Raw genomic sequence first — 18688 nt, forward strand, 5'->3', positions numbered from 1 at the left:
TGAAGGAAACCACCTATGCCAAAACATGGTATCCATCCACAGACAGCTGTTTCGGGGTATTGCCCCTCATCAGTGTGGAGTAGGAAACTGGCTAGTAGGAGCAATGCCTAGTAGAAGACTAGTCTCCACACTGATGAGGGGCAATACCCCGAAACAGCTGTCTGTGGATGGATACCATGTTTTGGCATAGGTGGTTTCCTTCATTGGAGACTGCCCTTCCCGTGGTTGTTCCTTCCCGGTGAAAGACCTGGCTAGTCATTGCTTGCGTTGAGAAACATGTGATGGTGTCTCCGCGGCTTCTGTTTTGCATGTTTTACATATTTCCCATAAGGGATGGGGGCAGTGCTCTAGAATCACTGCGTTGAGAAACACGTGATGGTGTCTCCGCAGTGTCGGATGTTGATCTCCATGAGGTCAATCATCCTCATTTTTCATAGTCTTCTACTAGGCATTGCTCCTACTAGCCAGTTTCCTACTCCACACTGATGAGGGGCAATACCCCAAAACAGCTGTCTGTGGATGGATACCATGTTTTGGCATAGGTGGTTTCCTTCATTGGAGACTGCCCTTCCCGTGGTTGTTCCTTCCCGGTGAAAGACCTGGCTAGTCATTGCTTGCGTTGAGAAACATGTGATGGTGTCTCCGCGGCTTCTGTTTTGCAAGTGTCTCCAGATTAGTCTGCCCACTTAAATGGTATCACGCCCCTGTGAGCGTGATAACATGACTTACAAACGCTGATGTCATCTCTATACAAACCTTGCGCATGCGCGCAGCTACTTTCTCTCACTACATTGAGCCCCTGAAGCCGAATGCACACATCACGGCTTCAGAGAGGCGCACAGTGTATGACTGTAAGTTTTCTGCATTTCCGATCATGTGCAGTACACATCTCTGAAGATGAGACGCGTACATCCGGCTTCAGAGGCTCAACGTATGAACCTGTAAGGGCCCACAACGTCACAACACTCATGCCGCCGCCATCCTACTGAAGCACCAATCCTACCTCCTGTTACCCTGCTGCCAGTAAGCCAGTGTTAAAACAGACTACAAGCATTTTATTTAAAACATTTTTTCCTATTTTCCCAACCCAAAATTTGAGATGCTTTTAATGCTTGAAGGCTGTCATTATCAAATATGACTCATTCCACAAAAAAGCAACCCTCAAATGGCTAAATGGAAGAAAAAATTAAAAAGCTATGATTCTTGCAATGCAACCATGAAAGGAGGCAAACAAAAAAAGAGGGATTTTTGGTACTTGCCGTAAAATCTCTTTCTTGGAGCCTTCAATGTGGGACACAGGTAACCATGGTGTATGCTGCTGTCACTAGGAGACTGACACTAGGCAAAAAAGGAATTAGCTCTTCCTCAGCAGTATACACCCACTGACAGGAACCAAGTACCTAAGTTAGTGTTAAAGCAGTAGGAGAAGCAACCAAAACTCAACATATGTACCGGCTCAACAAAAAAAAGGCACGTAGGCCCAAAAGCGGTACAAACAGTTAGGGAGGGTGCTGTGTCCACCAATGAAGGCTCCAAGAAAGAGATTTTACGGTGAGTACCAAAAATCCTCCTTTCTTAATCGCTTCACTGGGGACACAGGTAACTATGGGACGTCCCAAAGCAGTACCAAGGGTGGCAAACAGAAAGTATGCAAAGGAAACAGACCTAGGTCGGCCAGTGCGTAACCGCGGCCTGTAGCACCTTCCTTCCTAGGCCTGCATCAGACGAGGCATGGGTATGAACACAGTAAAACCTTGCGAAAGTGTGCAAAGATGACCAGGTCACGGCTTTACAAATCTGTGAAGCCAAAGCCTGGAGACGAACTGCCCAGGAACCTCCCACTGCCCAGGTGGAGTGAGCCTTTACCACAGGAGGCTGTTTGTCCTGAACGCAGTATGCCTCCAATATTGCTGAACAAATGCAACGGGCAATAGTGGATTTGGAAGCTGGAAGCCCCTTACAACGACCTTCAGAGATGACAAACAGAGGCGAAAGGAAGTACCGTATTTTTCGGACTATAAGACGCACCGGACCATAAGACGCACCCCAATTTTCAGAAGGAAAATAGAGAAAAAAATAATAATGTGTCAAATGGGGGTCCGTCTTACAGTCCGAATTCAGCTTACCTGGGAAGGGATCCGGCACAGGTGGAGGAGTGGTCACAGGGGACATTCAGTGGTCCAGGCTGGTGCGGTGGCTCTGTGCTGGGGCAGGTGGGCTATGCTGGGGCAGGTTGGTTGTGCTGGGGCAGCTGGTCTGGGGCAGCCGGGCTGGGGCAGCTGGGCTGTGCTGGGCTAGGTGGGCTGGGCTGGGGCAGCTGAGCTGGGGCAGCTGGGCTGGACTGGGGCAGCTGGGCTGGGGCAGGTGGACTGTGCTGGGCAGGGGCAGCTGTGCTGGGGCAGGTGGGCTGTGCTGGGCTGGGGCACCTGTGCTGGGCTGGGGCAGGTGGGCGGCGGGCTGTGCTCCGGTGCAGGGGCCGCGGCTCCGCCGGCATTTCTCCGAAGCCTGGAGACCCCGCACAACCGTTGCTGGCTGCCGCCATGTTGCGGTGGCCTCCGGGAACATGGACGCCGGGAAGATGGACGCCGGTCCGGGGACGGCGCATGCGCAGGTTCAGATCTCGTCCCAAGATCTCGGGGGACGAGATCTCATTGCCGAGATTTGAATCTCGTCTCCCGAGATCTCGGGACGAGATCTGAACCTGCGCATGCGCCGTCCCTGGACCGGCGGCCATCTTCCCAGCGTCCATGTTCCCGGAGGCCACCGCAACATGGCGGCAGCCAGCAACGAATGTGCGGGGGCCTCCGGGCTTCGAGGAAATGCCGGCGGAGCCCCCCACGGAGCGCAGAAAGCCGCTACCCCTGCACCGGAGCACAGCCCGCTGCCACCACCGTACCACAGAGCCCCGCGGCACCCGCACCAGCCATGGTCGCAAGTATATTGCGACCATAAGAAGCACCCCCCACTTTCCCCCAAAATTTTGGGGGAAAAAAGTGCGTCTTATGGTCCGAAAAATACGGTAGTCCTTGAGAGGCAGACTAGGATAGCTCTGACCAGATCCAACTTGTGAAGGGATTAGAGAGAGGGAAGGACAATTTCTTCATTAATGTGAAGAAATGAAAAAAAACACCTTAGGAAAGAATGAAGGAACGGGTCTGAGAACTACCTTGTCTTGATGGAGAATCAGGAAAGGAGAATGGCAGGACAATGCCACTAACTCAGAAACTCTCCTGATGGACGTAATGGCAACTAAGAAGGCCACTTTCCATGACAGGAGAGAAGGCAGAATGTCTTGAATGGGCTCAAAAGGAGCACGCTGCGGTGTGCCAAGGAGAAGGTTAAGATCCCATGGATCTATTGGAGGACGATAAGGAGGAGCCAGGTGGGCGACTCCTTGAAGAAAAGTTTTTAGCTGGGAACAAGAAGCCAGATTTCGTTGGAAAACAATTGACAGAGCGGAAACTTGACCCTTTAGTGTACTGAGAGATAGACCAGAATCAAGACCCGCATGTAGAAACCCCAGGCTAGAAGGAAAAAAGATAGAGACCAAATTGTTGTCCTCACTCCACCGAAAGAAGGACTCCCAGTATCTGTGGTAGATATGTGAGGATGCTATTTTTCTTGCCTTATCATTGTCTGAATGACCTGATGGGAAAAACCAGCCTCCCTCAGAACTGCAGCCTCAATGGCCATGCCGTTAAACTCAGAGACTGTGAACTCTGGTGGAAGAGGGGACCTTGTGAAAGAAGATCTGGATGGTACAGCAGCCTCCAGGGAGCGTCCATGAGCATGTTCACCAGCTCTGCGTACCAGGCCCTTCTTGGCCTGTCCGGAGCTACCAGGATTACGAGAATTCCTTCCGCCTTTATCTTTTTTATGACTCTTAGAGTCAAAGGGGAGAGACGGAAAACGATAAGGCAGCTGGAATTGGGACCTCGGGATCACTAGGGCATCGCAACCGATGGCCAGCGGATCCCGGGATCTGGTTACGAACTGAGGAACCTTGTGGTTCATTCGAGATGCCATCAGGTCGACGTCCGGTGTGCCCCATCTCTGGCACATTTGGTTGAAAACGTCGTTATTGAGAGATTGTTCGCCCGATGCGAGACCCTGACTTAGAAAATCGGCTGCCCAACTTTCCACCCCCGGAATGTGCATGGCTGATATGGCGGGAACTTGAAGCTCTGCCTATCGCAGAATCCTTGTTACCTCTGCCATCACCTGTTTGCTGCGAGTCCCTCCTTGATGGTTTATGTAAGCCATGGCAGTAGCATTGTCCGATTGTATGCAGAGCGGCTGGCTTGTGAGAAGGGACTGCCAGCAGAGAAGGACTTTTTGAATATTCCAGCGACCCTGCGCTGTGTGATGAAGGAAGACCGCTCCCCAGCTGAGGAGACTGGTGTTGGTGGTGATGACCTGCCACCGAAGAGGGAGGAAGGACTTCCAGCGCAGGACTGAGGTGGATAGGCACCACCAGGTCAGGGATTGCCTCACCTTGAGGGGCAGAAGCACGGGCCGGTCCAGAGAGACGATCCTCTTGTCCTAGGTGCTCATTAAAAAATGGTTTGATCTCACCACTAGTCACGGACATAGCAATCCCGGTTCATTTTCAGATGTATCCTGCCGGGTATTGGATCCACCTGGTGGAGCAAGACAGCATACGGGGAAAAGGGGTATAATGATCCCTATCCTCCCTGTCGTGCCCAAGTTTTGCTCCTGTCCTCACAAGGACAGGCCCCAAGTGGACCCTGTAGTGTCACCCCCAATTGTATTAAGGGGTACTGGGAACCGGGATTGCTATGTCCGTGACTAGTGGTGAGACCAAACCATTTTTTAATGAGCACTGATCTGCACGAGCATTATTATATTTGTTTCTGTGTTTTTTGTGATGTCTCAGGTTTTAATGACTGATTAAAAGTTATGTTTTATGAAGTGGGGAATCCTCCAAGCTATTGATTCTTAGATTAGAAGCATCACTCCAGCGCTGAAAAAAACTTGAACATGTAAATATGTATGTATAGGGGTTACTGCACATGCAGGTGGGTTATGGGCATCACTAATAAACCTGGGTGCTGCACTAATATAGCAACTTCTATAGTCACAAGACTAGTATAAAATTAGTGAAATCTGCGCAGCTTTCATTAATGCTGTTATAACGTCGCACACGTAGGGGTTAATGTGCCGTCTATCATACAGGGTAATGCAGATACGGCCAAAATCTTAGAGGCGAAAAAGACAGATAAAATTAATCCAATTTAACGCGTCTCACCAACGTTCCTCCCTTGCCTCTCTTGATCTGGCCCGGCTGTACTACGGTGAGGTCCTCTTTGCGGCTTGGTTGGACAGGGGGTTCAATGTGTCCGATTTCTGTAATTTTTCCTGAGTTCCACATCTCTTGTACCTGATGAGTCAGTTTAGCCTGGGGAGAACATCACATTTAAGTAAAGCCTCTACATTAAAACCACCAATTCATCACGCAGTTTTTGAGTTTTCCAGTGTAAAATTGTTTGAAATGTCACAAACTTCTTGGACAACTCGTAATTGTGAAAAAGTTAGCGACATTTGGTTATTTTACACCAGTCCCGATCAGGCCAGACAACATTTTTTAAATGGCGTGGAGATCAACCCGGAGGGAGCATGGCCGACAAATCCATCATAATTTAGGCTAATAAAGTGGTGTAAAGTGGAATACGTTTGTTGTAGCGGCACACAGCAGCTGAATCATGCGGCAAATTCATTAACATGCCTCTTAAAAAATGTGCCGCACCTGAACGCAGTGCACTTTCCATCAAGACTATCGTAGAAAGTGCCAGTCTTAATGAATTGGGGAAATAGCGGAGACAAAACAAGAAAAAAAAGGAACAGTAACAATAATGTCATTCTGCAGTGAGATCATGTTTGGCCCTCGTGCCCCCATCACCTTCTCTTCTGGATCTGGAGTGCAGAGGATTTTGCAGGCCCAATAAGTCAAGGAACAGTCATCATTGTCTTTCACTTGTTTAATCTCAGATGCTCCAACGTTCCCTACAAGACATAATTCCTGAATGTTCAGAATAATCCGTGTATTCCTGTGTATCAGAGAGTCTAAAGAGAGAAGTCAACCAAATCGCTGAGCTGACAGCTATCCAATGGTTATGAAGGCGCTGAAAGGGAATCTGGCTCCAGGTTCTTGCTACCTCATCTGGGATCAGCATAATGTCGGAAAAAAGACCCTGTTTCCAGCGATGTGTCACTTAAATTACTGGGTGCAGCCATTGTGACACAATCAGTTTTTAGATGCAGCAGATCTCAGAACGCTAAAACACTAACACCGCCCACATGACAGCTTTCTATGTACACTGTCTGATAAGCAGCTAACTGTCAATAGAGGGGGTGTGGTCGGACCAGGGCTCACAAGAGCATCAGTCCAAGCTGTGATTATCATATTTTTTAATTATAAGATGCACTTTTTCCTCCCAAATGTGTGAGGAAAATGGGGGTGCGTCTTATAATCCGTAGGCAGCTTACCAGGGGGAAAGGGATGGCTGCAGTGGAGTGGGGTCATTGACAGAAGGCAGGGTCGCTGCTTCAGGAGGCTGGTGGCGGCGGCAGGAATGGGGCGATGCTGGGGGTCCTAGGCTCTCATAAGATGTTAGCGCCAGTGAGCGCAGTCCCCTTTCCCTTTGAATTCCCTGCAGTGGGCTTTAGTGAAATGGCTGCCTCTGGCGGCGCATGCACAGACTGCTATCTTGTCTCCCAATATCTTAATTTGAGCATGCGCTGCCTCCGGTGGCCATTTTCCCGAAGCCTACCGCTGGGAAATCAATGGGAAAGGGGACTGCACTCACCAGCATAGACATCTTATGAGAGCCCAGGGCCCACTGCCTTGCACCACCTGGACACCCCCTTCTCCCAAGCCCAGGACCCGCAACATCACCCCACTCCTACCACCGGCCTCCTGAAGCAGCGACGCTGCCACTCGTGAACCCGCTCCATCACCGCCACCCCCCCACCAGTAAGCTACAGTTAAAACGGACTACAAAAGGTACCATCATTTTATTTAAAACATTTTTGTTACATCTTCCACTCCAAAATATAGCATCTCCAGGAGATAAAACCTTCATTGTATGGAAACAACAGCAAACGGCCTAATAAGTGACACATCCCTGAAATCAGTGTTTCATCCCCAACCTCATGCTGCCCTCAGATGACATAACAAAAACCTACTGACATATGTGCTTTGAAGGGTATTCATATTAATAAAAGTTTGCAATGTGGTGTCAGGAAACACACATCCGGCTTCTCCTGCCCCTACACAGAGTGATTGACAGACTTTCTTATATATGTATGCAGAGTCAGGCAGATTGCACGTAAAAATACAGAATCAAATGATAAAAAAAAAACTACTGTACACAGCCAAGCCAAGACCTGCTATGCTCCGCTATCTGGGGCAGAGAAATGATGCTGACAGATCCATAGATAAGACACAAGAGGTCTTACCTGGCTGCTCAGGAGTTTTCTTCCAAGGGGTTAGCGACAGTGCATTCTGAGTCTGGATATAGACTTTCCCTTCACAAACCTTCACTTCATATACTTGGTTCTAGAAACACAAAATTAGTCAGAGTAGCCCAACGACAATCCTCACCTGGAAAAGTAGCACCTACCCACCAAGCATTACAATGAGCGTCCTAATCCCGCTTCCCCCACTGCTGTTGAGGTTTTATGGAACAATATGTATGCACAACTCCTTCTAAACCCAAGGGGTCCAAGCGGTGGGGTCTTCAATGACCAGACAGATATCACCTATTCTGTAGGTATTTCATCAACATCACTGTGGGCAAACGACTTGGTGACTCACTGTGTACATGTACAGCAGAAAAGCACCATCACCTTATAGAGTGGGCTCAGGATCTAAGCCCACCCTATACAGAGTGTGTGCAGGCTGTGTTATACAGCTGACACCTAAGGGCTCATGCAGACAATCAGATTTTCGGTCCGAGTGCGATCCAACAAAACCTTGTATCACACTCGGACCAATGATATTCTATGGGTCCGTGCACATGTCAGATTTTTTTCTTCAGACCTAGTCTGTCGGGGTTAAAAAAAAAAAAAAAATTGCAGCATGGACGAGTTGCATCTGTAAATCAGATTGTACTTGGCCATGCAAGTCAATGGGTCCAGGGAAAAAAAAAAAAAAAAAAAAAAAATCGGACCGCACTTGGGTGAAATCCGAGTGCGGTCTGATTTTCAAGGACTGTCCACACTCTCACCACCATAATCGGACCGACTTTCTCGTAACCCAAGAGTAACTTGTGATCCGAGCTAACTCCTTTCGCCATGCAGATTAACCTCTTAGATGCCATTGTGAATCGTAACAGAGGCAATTAAGCATTTAGGAAGAGGGGACAGTCTCTTCCCAAAAAATACTATAAAACTTTGGCATCACAGTAATCATACTGATCTGATGAATCATGTCACCTGGTCATTTTTACTGCGCAATAAAATTAGCACCATAAAAAAATGGAAATCCTCCCAAAAAATGGCAGAATTAAGTTTTCCTCCCGATTTCACCTCACGTAAAAATTTGTTTCCCATTGATCTGCACGTTAATTGGTTGAATGAATGAATAAGGTCAATCAAAACTACAAATAGTCCCACGAAAAAAAACAAAACCCTCATAAACAGTATATATATGGCAAAATTGTCAGCAACCTCCACATGTCATAGACAGATTTTGCTGCACATTTCCCCCTTATACGCTGAAGGGGTGAAATCCCGTCGCATCATCACATCACCTCCAGGATGGGATATTTGCACCATATCAGTAGGAAGGTAATGTCTTTTGCTGCCAACATGTGGTCCAGATTGTGCCCCACAGATTCGCCATATTTGCATTTGAATGCGGCCATATTCAGCGACGTCCATATTCTACCACTATTGCACCGATAGAAAAACCTTCACTGTTAAAGGGTCATTTCATTTTCAGCCAATAAATCACAGGAAAGGAAAAGTCATACAATTTTCTGTTATATCTTCTGTCTTAACGCCAATGTCAGGTTGACAGCGCTGCAGCCAATCAGTGAGCTCAGCGGCTCTGTCGAATTTGACAGCACAAAGCGCTCAGCGAAATTGAGCTCGCCGATTGGCTGGGGCGCTGTTGACATGACGCCATTGCTACGGGCAATAACAGACACTGGGAACGGCGGCAAAGACAGACAGAAGATACATGGTGCCCCAACCATAGGCAGCGGGAATCATTATTGTAGCTAGGTAGGTTTTATTCTGAAGCACAGCGGTGTTTTAGAAAAAACATACTTTGAAAAGTCGGCCAGGACTATGTCTGGGAAGACTAATCCAAAAGGCAGGCTCCTTGCAGCTTCTCCAAGTGACAGATCTTTCCTTATGTGTATGCACAGACTGTTGACCTAGTCTGTCTATGGGAGTGGGGAGAACCCGCCAGAGACCGGCTTCTTGGACTAGTCATAAGAAACCCACAGCCTCCGGCTGACTTTTCAAAATAGGTTTACATGTAGGCCGGGTGCCCACGATCCGGAACGAGAAGCGCTTTGGACGCAGTGTATATTTGCTGCCTCGAAAGCGCTGCCTTCTATTGAACGCAGGTGAATCCTCATGTGATCACTGAACCGTGCGGATTCACCGCAGCCAATACATTGTATCGGTGTAATTTCTCTTGTGGAGACAAGCGTCTCCATAAGAGAAATTGACATGCCGCGGTCTGGAAAAACGCACCGTATGTCAGTGTCCGCAAGTGATCCGCGGGAGTCTGTGGACGCATAGTGGACATGGGATTTCACTATGCTGTAACATCTGGCCGTTGCGGGTTTGACTCTGCACAAGTCCGCAGCATCTCCGGATCGTGGGCACATCCTCTTAACCGCTGAAATAATTCAGCCAGCGTCTGATCCACTCCGTCTGTGGTTCAGGCAGCATCAATCTCTCGTCAGGTTCCCATTAAATTTAGTTTTTGTTACATTTGTTATTATGTACATACAATGGCATCATTAGCGGTTTTATTACTTTCTCAACAGCATATTAGAGGTTATTCAACCTGTAATCCTGTGGAAGAAGATCCATCCTCTAAGCAGAAGTCAAAGTAATGCCAGGGACAGGTTAATGCCAGTCGGCCATCACACAGCTCCTCGATGTCTCCTTGCTCCAATGGCCCACCTGATGGATAAGAACAAACACCACAAGATTATATCAGCCACTGTCACCCTGCATCCAGAGTCATTACAGAGTGATCTATTTCACGTGTTTATTTCTGTTGATGTTGATGATTATGGCTTACAGCCAATGAAAACCCAAAAGTCATTATCTCAGTAAATAAGAATAATTAACAAAAAAACACCCACAAAGTCATCCTAAGGCTATGTGCCCACGTAGCGTTTAAAACCAGACACTAAAACCGGACTCCTTCCCAGAAAACGTGCTTTTTTTCCGCGCAGATTTTTCGCGGTTATTTTCGCATTTTTGCCGCGATTTTCACGTGCGGAATTCAAGCACTTTCCAAGCGATTTGAAGCATCGCTTGGAAAGTGATTGACAGGTTGGTCACACTCGTCAAACATAGTGTTTGAAAAGTGTGACCAACTTTTTACTATTGAGGCCGCCTAAGCGGCATCAGTAGTAAAAGATACAATGTTAAAAATAATAAAAAAAAAAAAATCGGGTTATATTCACCTTCCAGCATCCCGCGCAGCCTTCCCGGGCCTCAGCGATGCTTCTGTTCACAGTAATGCCTTGCGGCAGCGGCAAGGGCCTGTGATGACGTGAAGTCACGCGAGACCTTTGATGACGAGGCCATATTTGTGCAGGTGTCACTGAACAGTAGAACAATGTACCACAACTCCAGAGTCTGCTAGGTCTTTCTGAAGGTCTTTTGCAGTCAAGTGGGGATTGTGATTTGCCTCTCCAGAAATCTTACAAGCAGCTCTCACTGAAATTTTGCTTGGTCTTCCAGATATTATCTTGACCTCCATTGTTCATGTTATCTGCCATTTCTTAATTACATTTCAAACTGAGGAAAGGGCAACTTGAAAACAATTTTCTATCTTCTTATAGCCTTCTCCTGCTTTGTGGGTCTCCACTATTTTCATTTTGAAAGTGCTAGGCAGCTGCTTAGAAGAACCCATTGCTGCTGTTTATAGGCAAAAGGTTAAAGTAGACTAGGTTTTTATAAAGCTGGGTAATTTGCATCATCTGACCTTTCCTAACGATGACAGTGAACAAGCCATAACCCTAACAGGCTAATTAAGGTCTGAAATCTCCAAAGATGCCCAAACTTTTACATTTGCCCATTTTCCATCCATCATTTTCTAATTATTAAAATGTAAAAAACGACTGTATGTATATTTTGTGCCGAAAATACAAAGGAAATTTGCCATCTTTAACTTTAGACTATTTAGAGATAATTTCATCTTTAACTTAACAGTTCACAATAACAGTAATTTTGACCATTAGTGCCAACATTTTTACATTATATCTATATATCTATAATTGCCTTAAATTGTCTGTCATCCACTTCCGTCTGGATGTCCCCGAATCCCACAATCCACTGCGCCGCACCGGAAGTACGCCGACCGCCATTTTGGAACACCCAAGTGATGCCGCTCGGATCCAGGACGCAGCTGCTATCCCGCCGCTGCGATCCCGACCTCTGCTCGGATCCAGGCTGCTGCTGTGATCCTGAGTGCTGCTGCGATTCAGACCGCTGCTTGGATCCCAGTCACCGGTCAGATTCCAGCTGCCGCTCGGATCCAGGCCACCGCTGCGATCACGAGGCTGTGAAAGGGGTGTAACGAGGGGATATAACGAGAGGGGTGTAATGAAGGGGGTATAATGAGAGGGTGGCTGCCGCTGGACCCCCGCCAGGACCCACCGCTTGACTACACGCACTGGATCCCGCCGCTGCCTGCCCACCCACCTCTGTGCAGTCATGCAGTCACAGCAGGCAGGAAAGACCGCGGCTTGAGGCCTATGCTGGAGATTGGGTGCGGTCACCCTCTGGTGGCGCCGCACACCATCTCCAGCACAGGCCACAAAACACCGTCTTTCCTGCCGGTTGTGACTGCACGGAAGTGGGTCGCCACCCCCAGCACCACAAAGCTGCCCCCTTCGTGATGTTACTGCCCTCGCATCGGGCACACATCTAGTATATATACACACACACACTCATAGGTTACCTTCATGGGGACATGACGAATCCATGGCGTAAAATTTGCCATTGGTGTGAATTAAGACCAAATGTTCTCCATCTTCTGAATATAATCTTGAAAAGAAAAATAAAAAGACAGGAAAGCAATTATTGAAACATACATCTACAGGTAATGGTGTAGAGAGCACTTACACTGGTCTAATAACAGTAGACATATATTACAGGCTGTCATCATTAATAAAGTGGATAAGTACAGCTTCCTTTTCACACAAATCTGTGAAAAAAAGGGACCCGTTTTTCAATTTCGGCTGAGACCTTCTTTGCCTCTTATCAATATATTATCACATGTCACAGATATATCACATGTATTTTTCTACAACTGTGATCTCAGGCTTATAAAGGACACAGAGGGCACACTTTGGCTATTAGGCACAATCTGCCCTTTTTCCAAACAGGAATTAGATCTGGAATCACAAATTTCACAGTTTTTTTTTTTCATTTGTAAGAAAAAAGGAAATCTTTATCTGAAAATGTTCAATGCACTTCCATTTTGCATGGGCCTTCACAGCTCGATTACTCAGTACATTGGATTCTACAAGTATCATTTTACGGTTGTCTTAGGACCTACATAGACATAACAGTAGTAAAATAGTCTTGATAATTTCTCTATATGAACCGTACATTGTGAATATCTCCATATATATAGCAAGTGATGGTTTATACCACAATTTCTTTCCACCAGTATAAAATCATATAGACGTAGAATAAAAGGCCCAAACACTTCTGTGGCTGCCCTATTACTGCTTTATACAAAATGGATCTGAAATATGTGTAAATGAAGCTTCAATCCCAGCAATGTGAACAGTTACTGTCACGACTCTGTTGTCAGGTGTCCAGGAACTCCTTCCCTGTCCCTAACTCGCCTTGTTCCCATGGTTACTTCTGATGGTGAAGATGCCGGGGCCACGCACCTTGCCTTAGCTCCTGAATCTGCCCTCAGTCTGTTTCCTCCCCTCCCCCAGGGAAGAGGGGAGTAGTAGTGTACTGTAATACACTAACCAGACTAACAAAGTAATATGAACAAGTATAAAGGAAAATACACACACACAAATAACAGAGGAATGCACCAGGCAGTGGAGAATGGGGTAAAACCAATGTAGGAGAAGAAAGGGAATTACCACACACTCAAAACCTAGTAACAGATAAACCCACCAAATGCCTTTCTCCAATAACCACCAGCAGCAACCTCTAGCTATGCAGCAAACGCTACTCTGACAGTGAGTGCTAGCCACGGCACAGAGTATATAAGAGATGGGAGTGGCTAACAGTGCACAGCTGAGAGCCTAAACGCTCCAGGAGCTCTCAACAGATCATATTATCCCCTGCACTGCCAAAAGAAATGTACACTGTTTAATAAGAAAGTGAAGTGCTTCTAAGGCCATGTTCATACTTTAGTTTGCAAACGTTGGGTTTTATTCTGATGCTTTATTTCTGTGCAGAAAACTGCTGGATTTAAGAGTTCAAGACAAGTTGGGTGTGAGTTCATAGAAACTCATGCCCTATTTACCCTTAATGAGGGTGTTTCACTGGACTCTGTAAAAGAAACTGCTGTTTCTACTGATTCTGGAACATTTTCTTTTTGTTCTGTTGAAAAGTTACCATACCCCAGTAATAAAAATGTAAATTTTTCTTTTGACCAACTGGGCGTATATCACAGAACTTCTCTATGGGTGTTTGCTTTTTCTTCTCTATGATAGAAGTTATGTGGTGTATGCCCAGATGGATAAAGGAAAAAATTTGTTTCTTTATTACCAAGGGTTATAACTTTGGAACAAAGGAGCACAGAGGAAAAAGAAAAATCGTTCCAGTAACAGTGGAAGTGACAACTAAAGGAGGTGTTCAGTATAAAGCACCACTCCAGCTTTTGCATTGTATATCAGTACTGGAGTGGGGCTAATAATCTAAATTCCCTGCGCCTTGTATTGTATTAACCAGCCAAAATCTTGTTCTAAATGCCGAATTGCAGGGTTTCTGCACAAAAATAAATAAAAACAAATGCTGCTTGAAATCTGCACCAAAATTGCATTAAAAAGGGGCAATCAAAGCAGACTGTTAAGATTTATTTTGGAGACACTGTACTAAAACTGCCCCTGCAGAGAAACTACAGCTGACAAAGACATGTTATCGTACATGGGAATGTGGCCCCATTGAACAATAAGCGATCAACACAATGTAGTTTATTAGAAATTTGAACGACTTTACTCTGAGGCTATGCAGCGTCCAAAAACATCTGTGAGACATTTCTGGAGACTAGATTTGGCTAAGAACAGCAAAGTGACAGGTTGCATGCGCTTCACATCCAACCCCAGCCTGGTCACAGATTTCAGCACTGCGGATCAAATCAGTCATGCAATAATTGCGGGAAAACCTCACTGACAGTCAGTAGTTGTAACGTAACACCGTGATTTTTAGGTCGTGTGACCAATGTCACCTTGTAGCCATAACCCTAACCCACAAACCAGGCCCAACCTCAAATCTACGATCCTAAAATTAATGCCAGCCTCGCCGCTAATCAGCTGCATTTCCTGATCGGGATTTTACAGATTCTGTCTTATTACAACCCACAGCTTAATGTTATTAGGACATAGCGGTCACGCTGTACACAACATGAGTCACACTCATGAGTAACACTGCCTGATCCCATCTACAGTAGGCCCAGATACTGCCCCGAGCCCCATCTACAATGGGCCCAGATACTGCCCCGAGCCCCATCTACAATGGGCCCAGATACTGCCCCGAGCCCCATCTACATTGGGCCCAGATGCTGCCCTCAGCATCATTTATAGTGTGCCCAGATACCGCCCCCAGCCTCATCTACAGTGGACACAGATACTGCCCCCCAGCCCCATATACAGTGGGCACAGACACTGCCCCCAGCCCCATATACAGTGGGCACAGACACTGCCCCCAGCCCCATATACAGTGGGCACAGACACTGCCCCCAGCCCCATATACAGTGGGCACAGACACTGCCCCCAGCCCCATATACAGTGGGCACAGACACTGCCCCCAGCCCCATATACAGTGGGCACAGACACTGCCCCCAGCCCCATATACAGTGGGCACAGACACTGCCCCCAGCCCCATATACAGTGGGCACAGACACTGCCCCCAGCCCCATATAGTGGGCACAGACACTGCCCCCAGCCCCATATACAGTGGGCACAGACACTGCCCCCAGCCCCATATACAGTGGGCACAGACACTGCCCCCAGCCCCATATACAGTGGGCACAGATACTGCCCCCCAGCCCCATCTACAGTGGGCACAGATACTGCCCCCCAGCCCCATATACAGCGGGCACAGACACTGCCCCCAGCCCCATATACAGCGGGCACAGACACTGCCCCCAGCCCCATATACAGCGGGCACAGACACTGCCCCCAGCCCCATATACAGCGGGCACAGACACTGCCCCCAGCCCCATATACAGCGGGCACAGACACTGCCCCCAGCCCCATATACAGCGGGCACAGACACTGCCCCCAGCCCCATATACAGCGGGCACAGACACTGCCCCCAGCCCCATATACAGCGGGCACAGACACTGCCCCCAGCCCCATATACAGCGGGCACAGACACTGCCCCCAGCCCCATATACAGCGGGCACAGACACTGCCCCCAGCCCCATATACAGCGGGCACAGACACTGCCCCCAGCCCCATATACAGCGGGCACAGACACTGCCCCCAGCCCCATATACAGCGGGCACAGACACTGCCCCCAGCCCCATATACAGCGGGCACAGACACTGCCCCCAGCCCCATATACAGCGGGCACAGACACTGCCCCCAGCCCCATATACAGCGGGCACAGACACTGCCCCCAGCCCCATATACAGCGGGCACAGACACTGCCCCCAGCCCCATATACAGCGGGCACAGACACTGCCCCCAGCCCCATATACAGCGGGCACAGACACTGCCCCCAGCCCCATATACAGCGGGCACAGACACTGCCCCCAGCCCCATATACAGCGGGCACAGACACTGCCCCCAGCCCCATATACAGCGGGCACAGACACTGCCCCCAGCCCCATATACAGCGGGCACAGACACTGCCCCCAGCCCCATATACAGCGGGCACAGACACTGCCCCCAGCCCCATATACAGCGGGCACAGACACTGCCCCCAGCCCCATATACAGCGGGCACAGACACTGCCCCCAGCCCCATATACAGCGGGCACAGACACTGCCCCCAGCCCCATATACAGCGGGCACAGACACTGCCCCCAGCCCCATATACAGCGGGCACAGACACTGCCCCCAGCCCCATATACAGCGGGCACAGACACTGCCCCCAGCCCCATATACAGTGGGCACAGACACTGCCCCCAGCCCCATATACAGTGGGCACAGACACTGCCCCCAGCCCCATATACAGTGGGCACAGACACTGCCCCCAGCCCCATACACAGTGGTCCCAGATACTGCCCCCAGCCCCATATACAGTGGGCACAGACACTGCCCCCAGCCCCGGGCACACACTGCTCTGCCGCAGGCTATGACAGGTGGCGCCGCAGGTAGTGCAGCAGTTACACATCACTCCACATTGGCAGCGCTTACTTAGTACAGGGGGATTTAAACCTCTCCTTGTCCCCGACACACTGCCAGTTACTGTGGCTGACCACCTCCTTCAGGGCGCTCACCAGCTCCTCCGAGAAGCCCTCCATTGCCGAGAGGCACAAGGCTGAGCGCAGCCGCCGGCAGGAGGCAGAGCTACAAGCCGGGGACTGGGCCCAACCACAGGAAACCTCCTGAGGGGCGGGGCGATCCCATGACGCGACTCAGGCTCCTGCTTCTGTTGTTATGGCAACAGTCACTTTGCTTCTTTGGGTAATTAGTTGCGAGGACACACTTCCTAAGCATCGTGCTCGTTACCATAGCGACAGACATCACGTGCTGCTCCTTCCAGGAATTCTGGAGTTTGAGTGAAAGTTCCCAGAACAGAGGACAAAGCTCCATGGCCAGTGACACCAGCGGCTTCTACAGCTCCTGCCCTGGGCTCTGGCTGCTGCCCTCTATGCCCCTGAAATACTGATTTTATGGAGTGCCATAGTCTCCCCCCATCATGGAGGCAGGGAGGAGAGACCCTGCCCCAGCCCATCATATCCCAGGAACTAAGCCCGGGGTCAGACAGTCGGACTGAACATCTGGTTAGTTGTGATCGCAGACTGTGGCTGTAACGGATTCCATGGGACCCCATGTTGCTCGACCGCGGTGTTGGCCGCTGCCGGGAAACCTGCACATGAATGCGCGATTCTGTTTTTCAAAGAAAACCAAAATCTTGCGCGTTGTGATTTCTTCCAAACATCGGCTGTGTGCTCTGTCCATGGGCTGTAATGGGCCTGTGCGCCCCGTGGGGTTATACGCCCGAGCTGCTCCTCTGAATGACCCCTTAGGCCACGCTCACACATTCAGGATTTGGAGAGATTTTACATCCTTATTTGTAAGCCAAATCCAGGAGAAATACAGAAGTCTTGACGTGTTTCTATTATACTTTTCCTCTGATTGTCCCACTCCTGGTTTTGGCTTACAAATACTGAACGTGTGAACGTGGCCTTCGGATACTTTCACAGTCGGTGGCTTGGCTGAATTTTTGCCTCTGAGGATGACAGATGACTGTGATAGCTCCTCAAACAAATAAAGTTGCCCTCTGTAGTGCTAAAGCATGTTAATGTGTAAGGCCCGTTTCACATTTGCGTTTAGGGCCGCAGCGTCGGCCTGCGCACGGCCGCCACTAAGCCCCGCCTCCTCCAGTAGCTCCGCCTCCGGGCGCATGACGCTGCATGCGTCCCCTATCTTTATCACTGAGGACGCAGGCCGTGCGCAGTATGCGTTTGGCGGCGCCTGCGTCCTTTTGACGGTGCGCCAAGTACAACCAAATTGCAACAGGTTGCGTTTGGCCTAATATACGAAACGTATAGCATTATTGCTCTGGATAATACGAAAAAAATGGAGACGCTTAGCACATAATTTGGCCAAGTCATGCATGCCCAGCAGCCAACAACGTGATCTCCGATCTGCTGGGAACCTATGTGTCTAGTGTGAATACCTCTATTAGCCTCCGAGGTAAGGGTTAAAAAACAGCTATTTATTTAAAAAAAATGATTAAAATTTTAATGTTGCAAAAAATTGTTTGGATCATATTAGTAAAAATTGCATATCCCTGGGAATGTACCAGAAATGATACATTTCAAACTACTTGTTCTTAATCATAGTATGGTACTATACAATGACTAAGAGTGTGTTAGTCTGACGCATTCCCAGGGATGCCCCCGAAAAGAGTTCCAAGGAGTCAGAAGCAAAGAAGCTAAGTCCCGGCCATATTGGCAAAATCGTTCCCTGAAGAAGGAAGAGGAAACGGAATGCTGGGTTGAGAATAGGACTCTCACTAACTGGGCTGTAGTAGTGTGTAGGGTGGTGGTGAAGACAGAGAAGCGTGAGGAAGGAACAAGTAAACACGAAGAGGTG

The 18688-nt window shown here is 48.6% G+C and overlaps 1 protein-coding gene across 2 annotated transcripts in view; it reads right to left on the reverse strand.

Annotated features, from left to right (window-relative positions):
* LOC141084260 (uncharacterized protein HI_0077-like) overlaps nt 1–16956 on the reverse strand; it is a 34079-nt gene extending 17123 nt beyond the window's left edge. Inside the window, exons 1-6 of one of the 2 annotated variants that reach the window (XM_073568850.1) lie at nt 16781–16956; nt 12182–12267; nt 10049–10167; nt 7480–7579; nt 5921–6024; nt 5270–5419 (exon numbers count right to left, since the gene is read on the reverse strand). In XM_073568850.1, coding sequence (XP_073424951.1) covers nt 5270–5419; nt 5921–6024; nt 7480–7579; nt 10049–10167; nt 12182–12267; nt 16781–16887 — 666 coding nt within the window. In that variant the 5' untranslated portion in view covers nt 16888–16956. The remainder of the gene's footprint in view (nt 1–5269; nt 5420–5920; nt 6025–7479; nt 7580–10048; nt 10168–12181; nt 12268–16780) is intronic. The other variant, XM_073568851.1, reaches the window with a different exon arrangement.
* Nucleotides 16957–18688: the final 1732 nt, after the last annotated feature.

This window comes from Dendrobates tinctorius, unplaced genomic scaffold, assembly GCF_039654945.1.
Source record: "Dendrobates tinctorius isolate UK_male_01 unplaced genomic scaffold, ASM3965494v1 ptg000022l, whole genome shotgun sequence".
Taxonomy (NCBI): Eukaryota; Metazoa; Chordata; class Amphibia; order Anura; family Dendrobatidae; genus Dendrobates; species Dendrobates tinctorius.